This window comes from Rhinopithecus roxellana, chromosome 7 (genome assembly GCF_007565055.1).
Source record: "Rhinopithecus roxellana isolate Shanxi Qingling chromosome 7, ASM756505v1, whole genome shotgun sequence".
Lineage (NCBI taxonomy): Eukaryota > Metazoa > Chordata > Mammalia > Primates > Cercopithecidae > Rhinopithecus > Rhinopithecus roxellana.
Genome location: NC_044555.1, coordinates 73,963,078 through 73,976,469, shown reverse-complemented (window position 1 = coordinate 73,976,469; position 13,392 = coordinate 73,963,078). Strand labels below are relative to the sequence as shown.

At 39.4% G+C, this 13,392-nt stretch overlaps 1 protein-coding gene across 1 annotated transcript in view; it reads left to right on the top strand.

Moving 5' to 3' along the window:
• Window positions 1–13,392, top strand: part of ANOS1 (anosmin 1) — a 213,298-nt gene that overhangs the window by 174,535 nt on the left and 25,371 nt on the right. Inside the window, exon 8 of the mRNA XM_030934773.1 lies at window positions 1,390–1,531. Coding sequence (XP_030790633.1) covers window positions 1,390–1,531 — 142 coding nt within the window. The remainder of the gene's footprint in view (window positions 1–1,389; window positions 1,532–13,392) is intronic.

Below are 13,392 nucleotides of genomic sequence, written 5' to 3'. Positions count from 1 at the left end.
AGTAACAGCTTAGGAAGGGCACATGTCACAATATGTTCTTCTCATTGATTAAAAGGATCTGGAGTGGTTTATTCGTCAGATGCCAAGAAATAAAATCTTCATTGAACCATTTTCTGCAATGAGATTCTTACGATATCAAACATCTTGTATTATTTGAAATGCTTACTGCATAAAAATAGTTACTTGGTTTCGTTTTAGTATACATTCCTTTATCTTGTCATAAAATTTACATAAAGACCTTTTCCTGTCACTTACAAAGTTGAATTTCGTAGATAAATAAATGTTTAGAAATGAAAAGATAGCAAGGCTAAAGATTTCAATATCTGTGCCCTTCAGAATTATAAAACATGCCTCAGAAGTCTGTATCATTGATATTTAGCCATTATACTATTTTCACTTTATTTTTATGAAATTTTATGACAGTTCCATTTTTCATATTGAAGGATTTTGCTACAAATGACAATGGTAGTGCACACTTACCTCATGAGCTGAAAGAGCTGAAATTGGAGAGTCGCTTAGGAATCTAGAACAAAAAGTGACATGATGAAATGCTGACAGGCCCCGCCCTCCAGCCCCCTGCCCAATACATTATGACAGAAAATAATGAAGCACCTTGAAGCATTTTGTCAAGTTAATTTTTCTTTTGTATAGCTTTTGGTGGAAATTTGCTCCTAGAAAATTTAGAACAGATATCAAAGAATTACAATTAGTGCCAATTCATAATTTTTCCAGGTATGTGGCAACATAAACCTCTGTTACTTTATTATAAACAGCTCCCTTTCCTTCGAGAGGTGGTGTCTCAGAGTGGAGAGGGCTCAGAATGATTTATTTCCATGTTATCTGAGACCAATAATTGGTCTAGAAACAGTATTTTCAAAATACATTTGGCCTTTCTATGAAGTTTATTTTTAGTTTTTATTTTATTATATTTTTTGAGACAGGGTCTCACTCTGTTGCCCAGGCTGGAGTACAGTGGTGCGATCACAGCTCACTGCAGCCACAACCTCCTGGGCTCAATCTTCTCGCCTCAGCCTCCTGAGGAACTATGGTGCACACCACCATGCCCAGTTAATTTTTTTTTTTTTTTTTTTTTTTTTAGTAGAGACAGTCTTGCTATATTGCCTGGGTAGTCTCAAACGCCTGGGCTCAAGCGATCCTCCCACCTCAGGCTCCCAAAGTGCTGGTATTGCAGTCAGGAGCCATGGCACCTGACCTGAAGTTTATTTTGATCCGTAGTAAAACTGAATTTTCAGATCCCAAAGATATAGAAAAGTTGGTAAAAGAAATCAGAAGTTGGTGTGCTTCATAATGACACACGAGATTTTGCAATGAAGATGAGAGACATGGAAAGTTTGTAATGCATTGTGGGTATATTCTCTTAATTTCTAGTTTCAAAATTCTGTGACCCTGGAGAAACTCCAGCCAGACTGTGACTATGTTGTGGAATTGCAAGCCATAACATACTGGGGACAGACACGGCTGAAGAGTGCAAAGGTGTCCCTTCACTTCACATCCACACATGCAACCAACAGTAAGTGACTGTGTCATGTTTTTCAAGATGACTGTGACCTGACGGGCGCCATATCACAGCAAGGCACAATGGAGGGAGAGTGAGTCTTTGATTTGGAATAATTACATGGCAAATCTTCTTACCCACATGCATGCGACTATAGTATTTAAACTATGACATACAAAACAGTTTGACTTTTGAATTATTTCTTATGGTTTTTATCTATTGTAGGTGCAATTTTGGTGTTGTAATGGAAATTTAAGAAAACTTATCTTGTCTCATTTTAACAGATTGACTATTTTTATGTTTACATGACGTATACATATGCGTATTACATACTTGTTTTTAAGGTGAATACATACAGTTAAACTGTTACAAATTGATGTCATTTCTGCTTCTACTGTTTCTGTAGTTTTTTTTGTTGTTGTTTTTGTTTTTTTGTTTTGTTTTGTTTTTCTGAGACAGAGTCTAGCTCTGTCACCCAGGCTGGAGTGCAATGGCATGATCTCAGCTCACTGCAACCTTTGTCTCCCGGGTTCAAACGGTTCTCCTGCCTCAGTCTCCTGGGTAGCTGGGATCACAGGTGTGCACCACCATGCCTGGCTAATTTTTGTATTTTTAGTAGAGACAGGGTTTCACCATGTTGGCCAGGCTGGCCTCGAATTCCTGACCTCAGGTGGTCCACCCGCCTCGGCTTCCCAAAGTGCTGGGATTACAGTGTTTCTCTAGTTCTGTATACAATACACTTACTTTTGTGCAATTATTTTACGTATTTATCTCCCAAATCAAAGTTGGGCACTTTGAAGGCAGAGACCAAAATATATCATAGTACTGAGAATAATGTGTGTGTATGTACACGAGTGGATGGGGAACACAAAAAGTGATGTGGCATGCCTGTTTTTGTTAGTACTACACAGTGGTCATAATTACTGCTCGAAAGATTACCTAATACTCCATTGAGTAAAGTTACTAAATCATCCTCATATTGCTTTTCCTTGTTTCTTTTTTTCTTACCTAGTATGTTAGTATGTTTGCTGGGAAGTGAGCAAAACAAGAGAAGAGTCTTATATGACACTCATATCAGAGTCAGAGAATAAGTTACTTGATGTTTCTGGCTTTGTTCAAACATCGATACCGGTTAGAACTTCCATGTAGAGGCTCCTAGCAAGGTTTCAGGAAACTGGGACAGATTAAATGAGAGTAGGAGGGAGGAGGCCTTTGTCTCAGGGGCTCCTTCGATGTTGACTTTTTTTAGGCTAGCAGGACCCCGTCATCATGGCTGCCTTTGATCAGGGCGGTGGGCCTTGTTCAGAAGGAGAAGAAGAATGTGTTCAACATTTGTCTGAATTTAGGAAAGGCAATGCTGGTCTTGCAGAGTGAGACACAGGGGTCGCTCATCATTACCTTCCACCCCTGGGAAAACGTAGGATCCAAATGGGCAGGTTTGTTTGAAATAATGCTTCAAAAAATGGTCCAGAAACAAGAGATTTCTATCTGTTTGAGAAATAGTCTCGTTGGAGATTAAATGGACTTGAAATGGTCAATTTGTATGTGAGTCTCGGTACAATATAAATTTTACCTAAAAGTTCTCATGGAAATATGTTTAGTAACCTCATTCATTTTTAATCCATTCATCCATCTACTCATCACATTGAAATTGTGTGCCTATGGCCGGGCGTGCTGGCTCAAGCCTGTAATCCCAGCACTTTGGGAGGCTGAGACAGGCGGATCACGAGGTCAGGAGATCGAGACCATCCTGGCTAACACAGTGAAACCCCGTCTCTACTAAAAAAAATACAAAAAACTAGCCAGGCGAGGTGGTGGGTGCCTATAGTCCCAGCTACTCAGGAGGCTGAGGCAGGAGAATGGCGTGAACCCGGGAGGTGGAGCTTGCAGTGAGCTGAGATCCGGCCACTGCACTCCAGCCTGGGCGACAGAGCCAGACTCCGTCTCAAAAAAAAAAAAAAAAGAAATTGTGTGCCTATGAATTATGACATCACTGTGTCTAATGCCAGGAATACTATATTATACATATACACACACTATGTGCTGTAATACACTATATATATGCACTGTATAGCAATATGTTCCATAATTTTCTATAAATACAGTGTACGCATAGGTATACATGTACACATATGCATACATATACACGTGTCTACAAATACAAACATGCACGTAACTATACACACATACATACTCATACACACACACATATATACACACACGTACATTATTCCTAGCACAATGATGTATTTTGGTTTCTGCCTTAAAAGTGCCTAATTTTGAATTTGGGAGATAAGCATGTAAAATAATAACAAAGATCTGTGTGTTGCATACAGACAGAACTACAGGAAACAGTGGAAGCAGAAATGACCGACATGGAGGTGGGAATGAGAATCACATTATCTCTCATGAAGTCCTGAAGAGTGAGCGACCTGCAGGCTCGCGAGGAATGGACATCATTCCACACAAACGCAGCAGCGTGGATGAGTGTAGAGAGTTAGAGAAGCATATTGCGTGGGCAGAGAACTCAGCGTGAGGAAAGAATGAAGGTGGATGGGCCACTGCTCTCTCCCCTGGAGGTCTCATGAGTTGCAGGGATTTAACCACCATCTGTGTACTAATGACTCCCTGCCCTTCCACCCTGACCACTCTTTGAACTCCAAAGTCCTACATTCAGCCACCCACTTAGCACCTCCACTTGGATGGCTTGCAGATATTTCAAATAAAATGTTCAAACACGAGCTCTGGATTTTCGCCCATACCTGTTCCTCTCTTGGGCTTGCCTATCTAAATAAATGGCACCAAGATTCAGCCTTTTGCTCAGGCCAAACATGCAGAAGTCATTCTTCATTTTTCTGTTTTTTCTCTCCAGAAATCCAGTTCTTCAGAAAGTCCTTTTGTCTCTAATTTTAAATTCCATATGGAATCTGTCCAGTTCTTTCCCTTGTTCAGGCTATTATCTTTTCTTTCCTATAAATTAAAATAGTCTCCTAATTACTATTATGTTTCTGCTCTTTCTTAAATATCCATTCTTTAAAGAACAGTCAGTTTTCTTTAGAAAATATCAGTGTACTTACAGATCTCTCTCTTTTTGGAGTTCCACTCTCAAGACAGCTACCTAGTTATCTTCAATTCTCACTTTCCCCAAAACTGCATCCTTCACTATATTCTTCTATATTCCTTACCAACCCCCCTCTCAGGCCAAAATCCTTTAAACTTCAGCTCATGCAAGAGCTGTCTTTCTCTACTGGTGGTGGAGATTTCATCTATTGTATAAAATAAGCATGTCTTTTAGTCTCCTGGTTCTTCCAATAAACAACATTCTTTCCCCATTAGAAACTGGTATGGGATTGCAAATTCCCATAATTTAATATCTGTTAATTTCCAGAACCAAAAGCAAGGAGAAAAAAAGTCCAACCTCAGCTTGTCCTTGTTGAAGTTACATTATCTAGAGCCTTGTCATGGTCCAGCCCACAGACAAAACTTTTATGAAACCCTGGATCTCTGTAGCATATCCACAAGTTTTTCACCCCTCCTGGGGCATCCCCACAGAATCCTGTAACTCAGGGAGATATTCTTTAATTCGCTCCTTCTGCTACCCTCTCAAGTATGATTATAAACCTTTTTCTGTCCTTTAAGTCACATTGCACATGGAGTGCACAGTCCAGTCTAAATCCCTTCTTCTCAGTAAGCCATGCAGTTCCCCATAAATATAAACATATCTATTACATGGAGTGCACAGTCTAGTCTAAATCCCTTCCTCTTAGTAAGCCATGCAGTTCCCCACAAATATAAACATATCTATTCTCATGCCCATGTTTATCTTCTCCTGTCTTCTGTATTCCAAGGTGGAGTCAGCCTTCCTTCTGTATGTGGTGGACTTCATCATGTAGTTTCTAGACCCATTCCTTCCCAACTCAGATACCTGCATTGACTGAAGTCAAATCTCATCTACGTCAGAGACCATGGATTATCTATATATCTGGTCACAGTATCCATCATAATCCCTGGCATATACACACGGTAACAAAAATATTTTTGAAACCAAGTTAATTAGTTATTCCCTTGTTTACCTACAACCTCAACCTATTCCTCTCCACTGGCTTGATCCAGTGGAGAGGCTTGATCCACTGGCTTTGCTTCCAGTTCTAAAGCAAAGCTTTCATTGATGCTGGTTTCATTCTAGCTACCATCTTATCTTTCTCCTTTCCACATTTTTTCTCAAGTTTCTGCAATCTATTTTTCAATCTCACTTTTCTACCAAATCTGCCCCTGCTAATTTCTAAGTCTGGTGGATGTTTTCCATTGCAATTTTATTGACCATTTCTGATGAGTTTGTCCTTGTTTAACTACACTTTCCCCATTGTTACATCTTGGCCTTTGTGTATTTGACTCCCAGATGTCTTAATTTTTCTCATACCTCAGTTTCCTTGTAGGATCTCCTGCCTCCATCCAGCTCTTGGACATTGGAGCTCTCCAGGGTTCTACCTTATCTGCTCTGACAATTTAGTCACTACCTACTCATGGTTTGTTCTCAATGACTCAGCTCCAGCCTTGATTTCTCCACTAATACCAGATGTCTCTAGCCTGTCATTCCCTGTATCTGAATGTCATACAGGCATCTCAACCTCAACATACTCCACATTGAACTCACTCCCTCCGCTGACAAAGCTTGATGTTCCCATGTATCTCTGGTCTCCATTGAGGTTACTACTGACCAGAAACTTGGGAGACTTCTTTTTACCACTTCCTGTTCACTTCAGTTTGTTTCTAGGTCCTGTAATTATTTCAGGACCCACAGGTTTCTTGAATTTTCCAGGAACATAGTAAAAGCTCAGTAAATTGATTGTAACTCAGCTGAGTGCAACTGTCTTTCCATTCAACCTGCTCTGTGCCACACTACAGCTTTCTTAAGCTTTCATCTGCTATGGTCATAAATACTAAAGGGGAAGAGAGAAAGAAATGGCTTTTGGTCTCATCTTGGAACAACCAAGGTTGGACATCTTTTGCAAGCCATTCGCATGTTTTAACTGTGTCCTCCAAGAGTTTGTGTTTTCACTTGGTTGGCTGTTCCAGAGGAATTATCTTTACCAGTGGGAGTTTTTAGCCAAGTGGGGAGACACTGGAATTATGAATTCAATGAACAAAGCAGGCAGTTAAATGAAAGAAATCTATTCGACCGATTGATTCCCTGTGTTAAGGTCTTTTGCTAATTATCTTTTAAAACTAGGTAATACTTTAGCTGATCAATTAAGAGATATGTTAGTTAACCTATCAAAGACCACTTTATTCTAAAGACTGATTCCTCTTGCATAGATTCAGAAAAGGAATAAAATAAAAGTAAGAAAAAGAAGTCATAGTGCAAAGTACCTATAGCAACACATATTGTTTGGGTCTCAGGTGATTCCACAGAAGAGACTGACTTTTCAACGGATTACGTAGGATACAGTTGAATGTTTGTCAGGATTTTATATCCCAATGTTGATATATAATCTCATAAACACTAGTCTGTGACTTTTATAAGAACATTATATATTTCATCACAAACCAACTAGAAGTAAAGAATAATTACAACGTTATAGTATAAGCAAGGGAAATTACATTTTATAGGAAGGAGAGTAGTAAATGTCAGTATATAAATTACTTTTTGAATTATATTTTTCCAGGTCTGCAGGCTACTAGGTGTTTTAATGATAAGCATTTCTATTCAAGTGAAGGCTGAATGTTCATGCAGTTTTATGAAAGAGTCCCTTGAAGGAAGTATGATATAGCATTGTCTTTAATGGAAAGGTAGCTTGTTTCTTTGAAGACAGGAGGAATATTTTCAAGTTTGACAGGTTCCGAATGTTTTATAGTTGCCTCATGGGACTGGAATTATTTTCTGGCTCTTCAGAACAAGAATAGATGGGAGAGAAAATACTCTGAATCTCTTGATGATCTATAAAATTAATCAAAACTTGGATGTTTGAAAAATAGTGTACATATTTTATTTTCTTAATTTCTATGACTATCAAAGAGTGTAAATCAGACATCATAACTTTTTCAGAATATGGTAGATATGATATTATTCCATTTTTGCTTATTATTGAAAGTGGAGGAGACATTCTTTTTTTTTTTTTTTTTTTTTTTTTTTTTTTTTTTTTTTGAGATGGAGTCTCGCTCTGTCGCCCAGGCTGGAGTGCAGTGGCCGGATCTCAGCTCACTGCAAGCTCCGCCTCCCGGGTTCACGCCATTCTCCTGCCTCAGCCTCCCGAGTAGCTGGGACTACAGGCGCCCGCCACCTCGCCCGGCTAGTTTTTTTGTATTTTTTTAGTAGAGACGGGGTTTCACCATGTTAGCCAGGATGGTCTCGATCTCCTGACCTCGTGATCCGCCCGTCTCGGCCTCCCAAAGTGCTGGGATTACAGGCTTGAGCCACCGCGCCCGGCCGGAGGAGACATTCTTATAAAGTCAGGGTCATACTGCTAGCATTGTAGTATGCACCTTATTCAGTTTTTACTCATGGCATGTGTCAGCAACACTAATTGTTGGTGGATTTCTTTTCTTGAATCATTTTAGCAAAGTAACAACGGTTCAATCTTGAGATATATAAAAATATGTTTTTACATACATAATTAAATACTAAAGTTTGCCTAGGGCTGGGCGCGGTAGCTCTTGCCTGTAATCCCAGCACTTTGGGAGGCCAAGATGGGCAGATCACTTGAGGTCAAGAGTTCAAGACCAGCCTGGCCAACACGGTAAAACCCCGTGTCTACTAAAAATATAAAAATTAGCCTGGCATGGTGATGCATGCCTGTAGTCCCAGCTACTCAGGAGGCTGAGGCACGAGAATGACTTGAACCCGGGAGGCAGAGGTTGCAATGAGCTGAGATTGTGCCACTGCACTCCACTACAGCCTGGGTGACAGAGCAAGACTCCATTTTAAAAAAAAAAAAGAAGAAGAAAAGACAAGAAAAAGTTTGCCTAGGATATAAAGCAAGTAGGAAGACAAGATCGACATTGAAGTTAAACCTGGTACCTAAACATGATGTCTATCTAAACATAGCATCTGTCTTAGTTATCTGGTGGTGAGTTCTCAATATTACCACAGAGTAGTAGAAACATAAATGGGTTTGTGAAAATCTTAGATCCTGGCTGGGCACAGTAGCTCATGCCTGTAATCCCAGCAATTTGGGAGGCCAAGGTAGGAGGATTGCTTGAGGCCAGGAGTTGGAAACCAGCCTGGGCAACATAGTGAGGCTGTGTCTCTTAAAAAAAATGAGCCAGGCTTGGTGGTGCATGCCTGTAGTCCCAGCTGCTTGGGAGGCTGAGGCAGGAGAATCACTTGAGCCTAGCAGTTTGAAGCTGCAGTGAGCCATGATAGTGCCATTGCACTCCAGCCTGGGAGACAGAGGGAGACCCTAACCCTTAAAACAATAAAAGCAAAAGAAAACTTAAATTCTTAATTAGTTATGTCATGAAGACTTTGGGTATAACTAGGAGGACTCTTTAACTCCGTGACAATGTCAAGAAAGTGATGGACTTTGGCTAGGATAACCATGAGTTTTCTGTATCTGGTTCCTATCTCTTCTCCTGGGTTCTAAGCTTCCTATGTTATTGGTTATACTGACTCTCAAAAAGTAGCAACCTCATACATGATTCTGTTATCCACACATTGATTTGAACTCTTTAAGCTAAAATAGCCTAAATGCGAATCTAACAAATGTGTGTTTTTATTTTCCTTTCATCTGGTCCATTGGATAGACAATTCATTGGTCATGCCAGTGTCAGGAAAAATTGAGTTGATGTAGATTATCTTCTGGGGTCCACAGCTTTCCTTGACTGATCTTGTCGTACCCCAGTTTGGGCGTGTTCTCTCCATCTCATCCTTCTGTCTTCCTCTCACCTGCCCAAGAATGCAAACCTCACTGCTTTTATTAGAAGAGTTTCGATGACACATTGTTTATAGGCATAAAATCAATACAGCTTACCCTTTTATCTCTCAAAGGGCTATTTGGAATTCAGAAAGCAGAAAAGTCTTGCATCAAAGGGCAGAATTTCTATGTATGCAACCTCTAAATTCAGTGAGTAGGTGAGGGAGAAATTTGGGGCCTAGGGAAATTTTTGGTGTCCTAATTATTAAACCATATAAATGGGTACTCTGTAAGACTCAGTACATGGTGATGGAAACAGAAGTTGGGCATGGGATGGCCCTGGGATTAAATTTCACCTTCTCTGTTTGAATTATGTGAAACTGAATACAGTTCTTAGTATTTTTGAGTGCCGCTTTTTTCATCTTCAGTGCACGCTAATTCCTCTTTCTCAAGGGTCTGCAAACTATGGCCCACAGGCCAAATCCAGCCCCCTCCTGGTTTTGTAAATAAGTTTTTATTGGCACAGGGTCACATTTGTTTGCATATCATTTACATATCAGGTCTGGCTGTTTGGGGCGTACAACAGTAATTGAGTAGTTGGGAGAGAGACCGGTCTGCAAAACTAAAAACATTTACCATATGATGCACAGAACCAAAAATATTTACTATCTGGCCATTTAGGAAAAGTTTACTGGCCTCTGCCTAATTTCATAGGATGGCTCTATGAATATAAGTTAGTGTCAAAATTCACCACCCCAACCAAGCCCCTCAGGAACACACCTGGAGTCAAAAGTGAAGTTCAGGGGCATGTGCCTATACTCCTAACTACTTCGGGGGCTCAGATGGGAGGATCACTTGAGCCAGAAGTTTGAGACCAACCTGGGCAATGGTGTGAAACCCTGTTTCCAAAGAAAAAAAAATTAGGTTTATTGCCCTTCCTGCAACATGTTTGAATCTCATGTTAAAGGATTACTGTATTGACATAAATAAAACACCCCAAATAGCCCGAGGCAAGTGAGTGTTTGGTAATATATTTGGTATAAAGAGCCATCAATTCATAATTTTATTTATTTCATTTCATCCAAGGAAGATTAGGATGAGCTCTGCTTTGTAGAGGACTTCTGGGTTGAGTTTGAGAAACAAAGAAGAAAAAATGACTTAAAACTGAAAAAATACAGGAACACAAAAGACTGGTGTGTTTTGATTTACTCTGGAAAATCTTCACCAGGGAGAGCCTCTGAGAAGTTTTCATGGGCGAAGAAGGTTCACAGAAACAAGTAGTGCTGGTCCATTCTGAGCTAAAGCAATCAGAAGTATAGATACACAGAAAACAAGCAGATTTGGAGAATTAGGAATGGCAAAAGAGAGAAAGATACAGCTAAATTAAAACAGAATAATAAAAAACAAACTAAAACTAGAATCAGATCATGACTCTGCACAACAACACAGTAAGAAATGACATACGCTAAGAATGAAATCTTGAACTGCCTGATTCAAAGATGTATTTAATGCTGTTTTGATTTATAGTAGTATGTCTCTATCTCCCACTGGATATGGGATGCATAGGGCTTGCAATCCTTGTTCAGTTTTATGGTGCCCTAGCATTGCAACAAATATATGTTGAATACACTTTTAAATGGACAATAGGGAAAAAAAGTTCATGCTTTTAAATAGCAACCAATAATGAACATGGGAACATACTTTCACCTCGTCTTTCCTAAAGTGTCCTGGTTTCTTCACAAAATACCATGTCACATGGCAGCAGTTATACTCCCATGGCTTGATTTCTCAGAAAACTTGCGGCCACTTTTTCAAAGAACAGAAACAGTGGCTGGTCAGACTGATGCTCTTGACCTGGGCAGGTGCCTTTGGTCAAGCTCACTGCTGGCGCACCATCATGAGACGATTTGTCTGGTGGTATTTCAAGAGCCCCTCAGGTGCAAAAACTTTATCTCTGCAAGTCCTAGCTCAATGCCTGGCTCTTGGGAAGTGCTCAGAATTGCTGACAGAAAGAGCTAATTACTGAATGGGTTCTTGTACTCCATTGCCCAACCTGATGCCTTTTCATTTCATTTCATTTGCTGGATATTTTAAAGTTTCCCTTTAATATCTGTCAGAATTTGGATGTCTGTCACTAATCTGAATGGCACACAGATTGGTTGCTGAGTGTTGAAGCTGAAGTTGGCATTGTCAACTGAGTAGGTGCAATTTGCTCTTTACTATTTATTTGACAAAGCTGAACCACATTTCCGTTTAGAGCCCTGCACCAAGTATTGATGGATAATACTCATACTTCCATATTACATATAGGTTTTCCACGGAAACCTATCGACTGCTTCACGAAATGGTATTGTAATATTATTTTATTTTCCCCATAACTATAAAAAAAACTATAATGAGAAATATTATTTATACTTATTATTTACATTGGAGCATCTTTCAAGCCTGGTGAATATATGTTACTTACCAAATTAAATACTGGGGATTACATGTAATACACTTTTAGTATTCCAGTGGATTTTGAAGGGGGGGCGGTTCATTAACTTGAACATGAAAGAATATGCAGTTATACCATCTTTTACTTTAAAAAAAAGAAGACATTTAATATGACTAAATTATAGGGCGAAATGAAGTACACTGGGACTAATATCAGGTTATATAATAATGATTATTTTTTTTTATTATATTTTAAGTTCTGGGATACATGTGCACAATGTGCAGGTTTGTTAACATAGGTATACATGTGCCATGGTGGTTTGCTGCACCCATCAACTCATCATCTACGTTAGGTATTTCTCCTAATGTTATACCTCCCCTTGCCCCCTACCCCTAACAGGCCCTGGTGTGTGATGTTCCCCTCCCTGTGCCCATGTGTTCTCATTGTTCAACTCCCACTTACGAGTGAGAACATGCAGTGTTTGGTTTTCTGTTCCTGTGTTAGTTTGCTGAGAATTGTGGTTTCCAGCTTCATCCATGTCCCCGCAAAGGACATGAACTCATTCTTTTATATGGTTGCATAGTATTCCATGGTGTATATGCCACATTTTCTTTATCCAGTCTATCATTGATGGGAATTTGGGTTGGCACCAAGTCTTTGCTATTGTGAATAGTGCTGCAATAAACATATGTGTGTATGTGTTTTATAGTAGAATGATTTAAAATCCTTTGGGTATATATCCAATAATGGAATTGCTGGGTCAAATGGTATTTCTAGTTCTAGATCCTTGAGGAATCGCCACACTGTCTTCCACAGTGGTTGAACTAATTTACACTCCCACCAACAGTGCAAAAGCATTCCTATTTCTCCACATCCTCTTCAGCATCTGTTGTTTCCTGACTTTTTAATGATCACCATTCTAACTGGCATGAGATAGTATCTCATTGTGGTTTTGATTTGCATTTATCTAATGACCAGTGATGGTGAGCTTTTTTTCATATGTTTGTTGGCCGCATAAATGTCTTCTTTTGAGAAGTGTCTGTTCATATCCTTTGCCCACTTTTTGATAGAGTTGTTTTTTTTTCTTGTAAATTTGTTTGTTTCATGTAGATTCTGGATATTATTAGCCCTTTGTCAGATGGATAGATTGCAAAAATGTTCTCTGATTCTGTAGGTTGCCTGTTCACTCTGATGCTAGTTTCTTTTGCTGTGCAGAAGCTCTTTAGTTTAATTAGATCCCATTTGTCAGTTTTGGCTTTTGTTGCAATTGCTTTTGGTATTTTAGTCGTGAAGTCTTTGCCCATGCCTATGTCCTGAATGGTATTGCCTAGGTTTTCTTCTAGGGTTTTTATGGTTTTAGGTCTTGCATTTAAATCTTTAATCCATCTTGAGTTAATTTTTGTATAAGGTGAAAGGAAGGGATCCAGTTTCAGTTTTCTGCATATGGCTAGCCAGTTTTCCCAACACCATTTATTAAATAGGGAATCCTTTCCCTATTGCTTTTGTCAGGTTTGTCAAAGATCAGATGGTTGTGGATGTGTGGTGTTATTTCTGAGACCTCTGTTCTGTTCCATTGGTCTATGTAT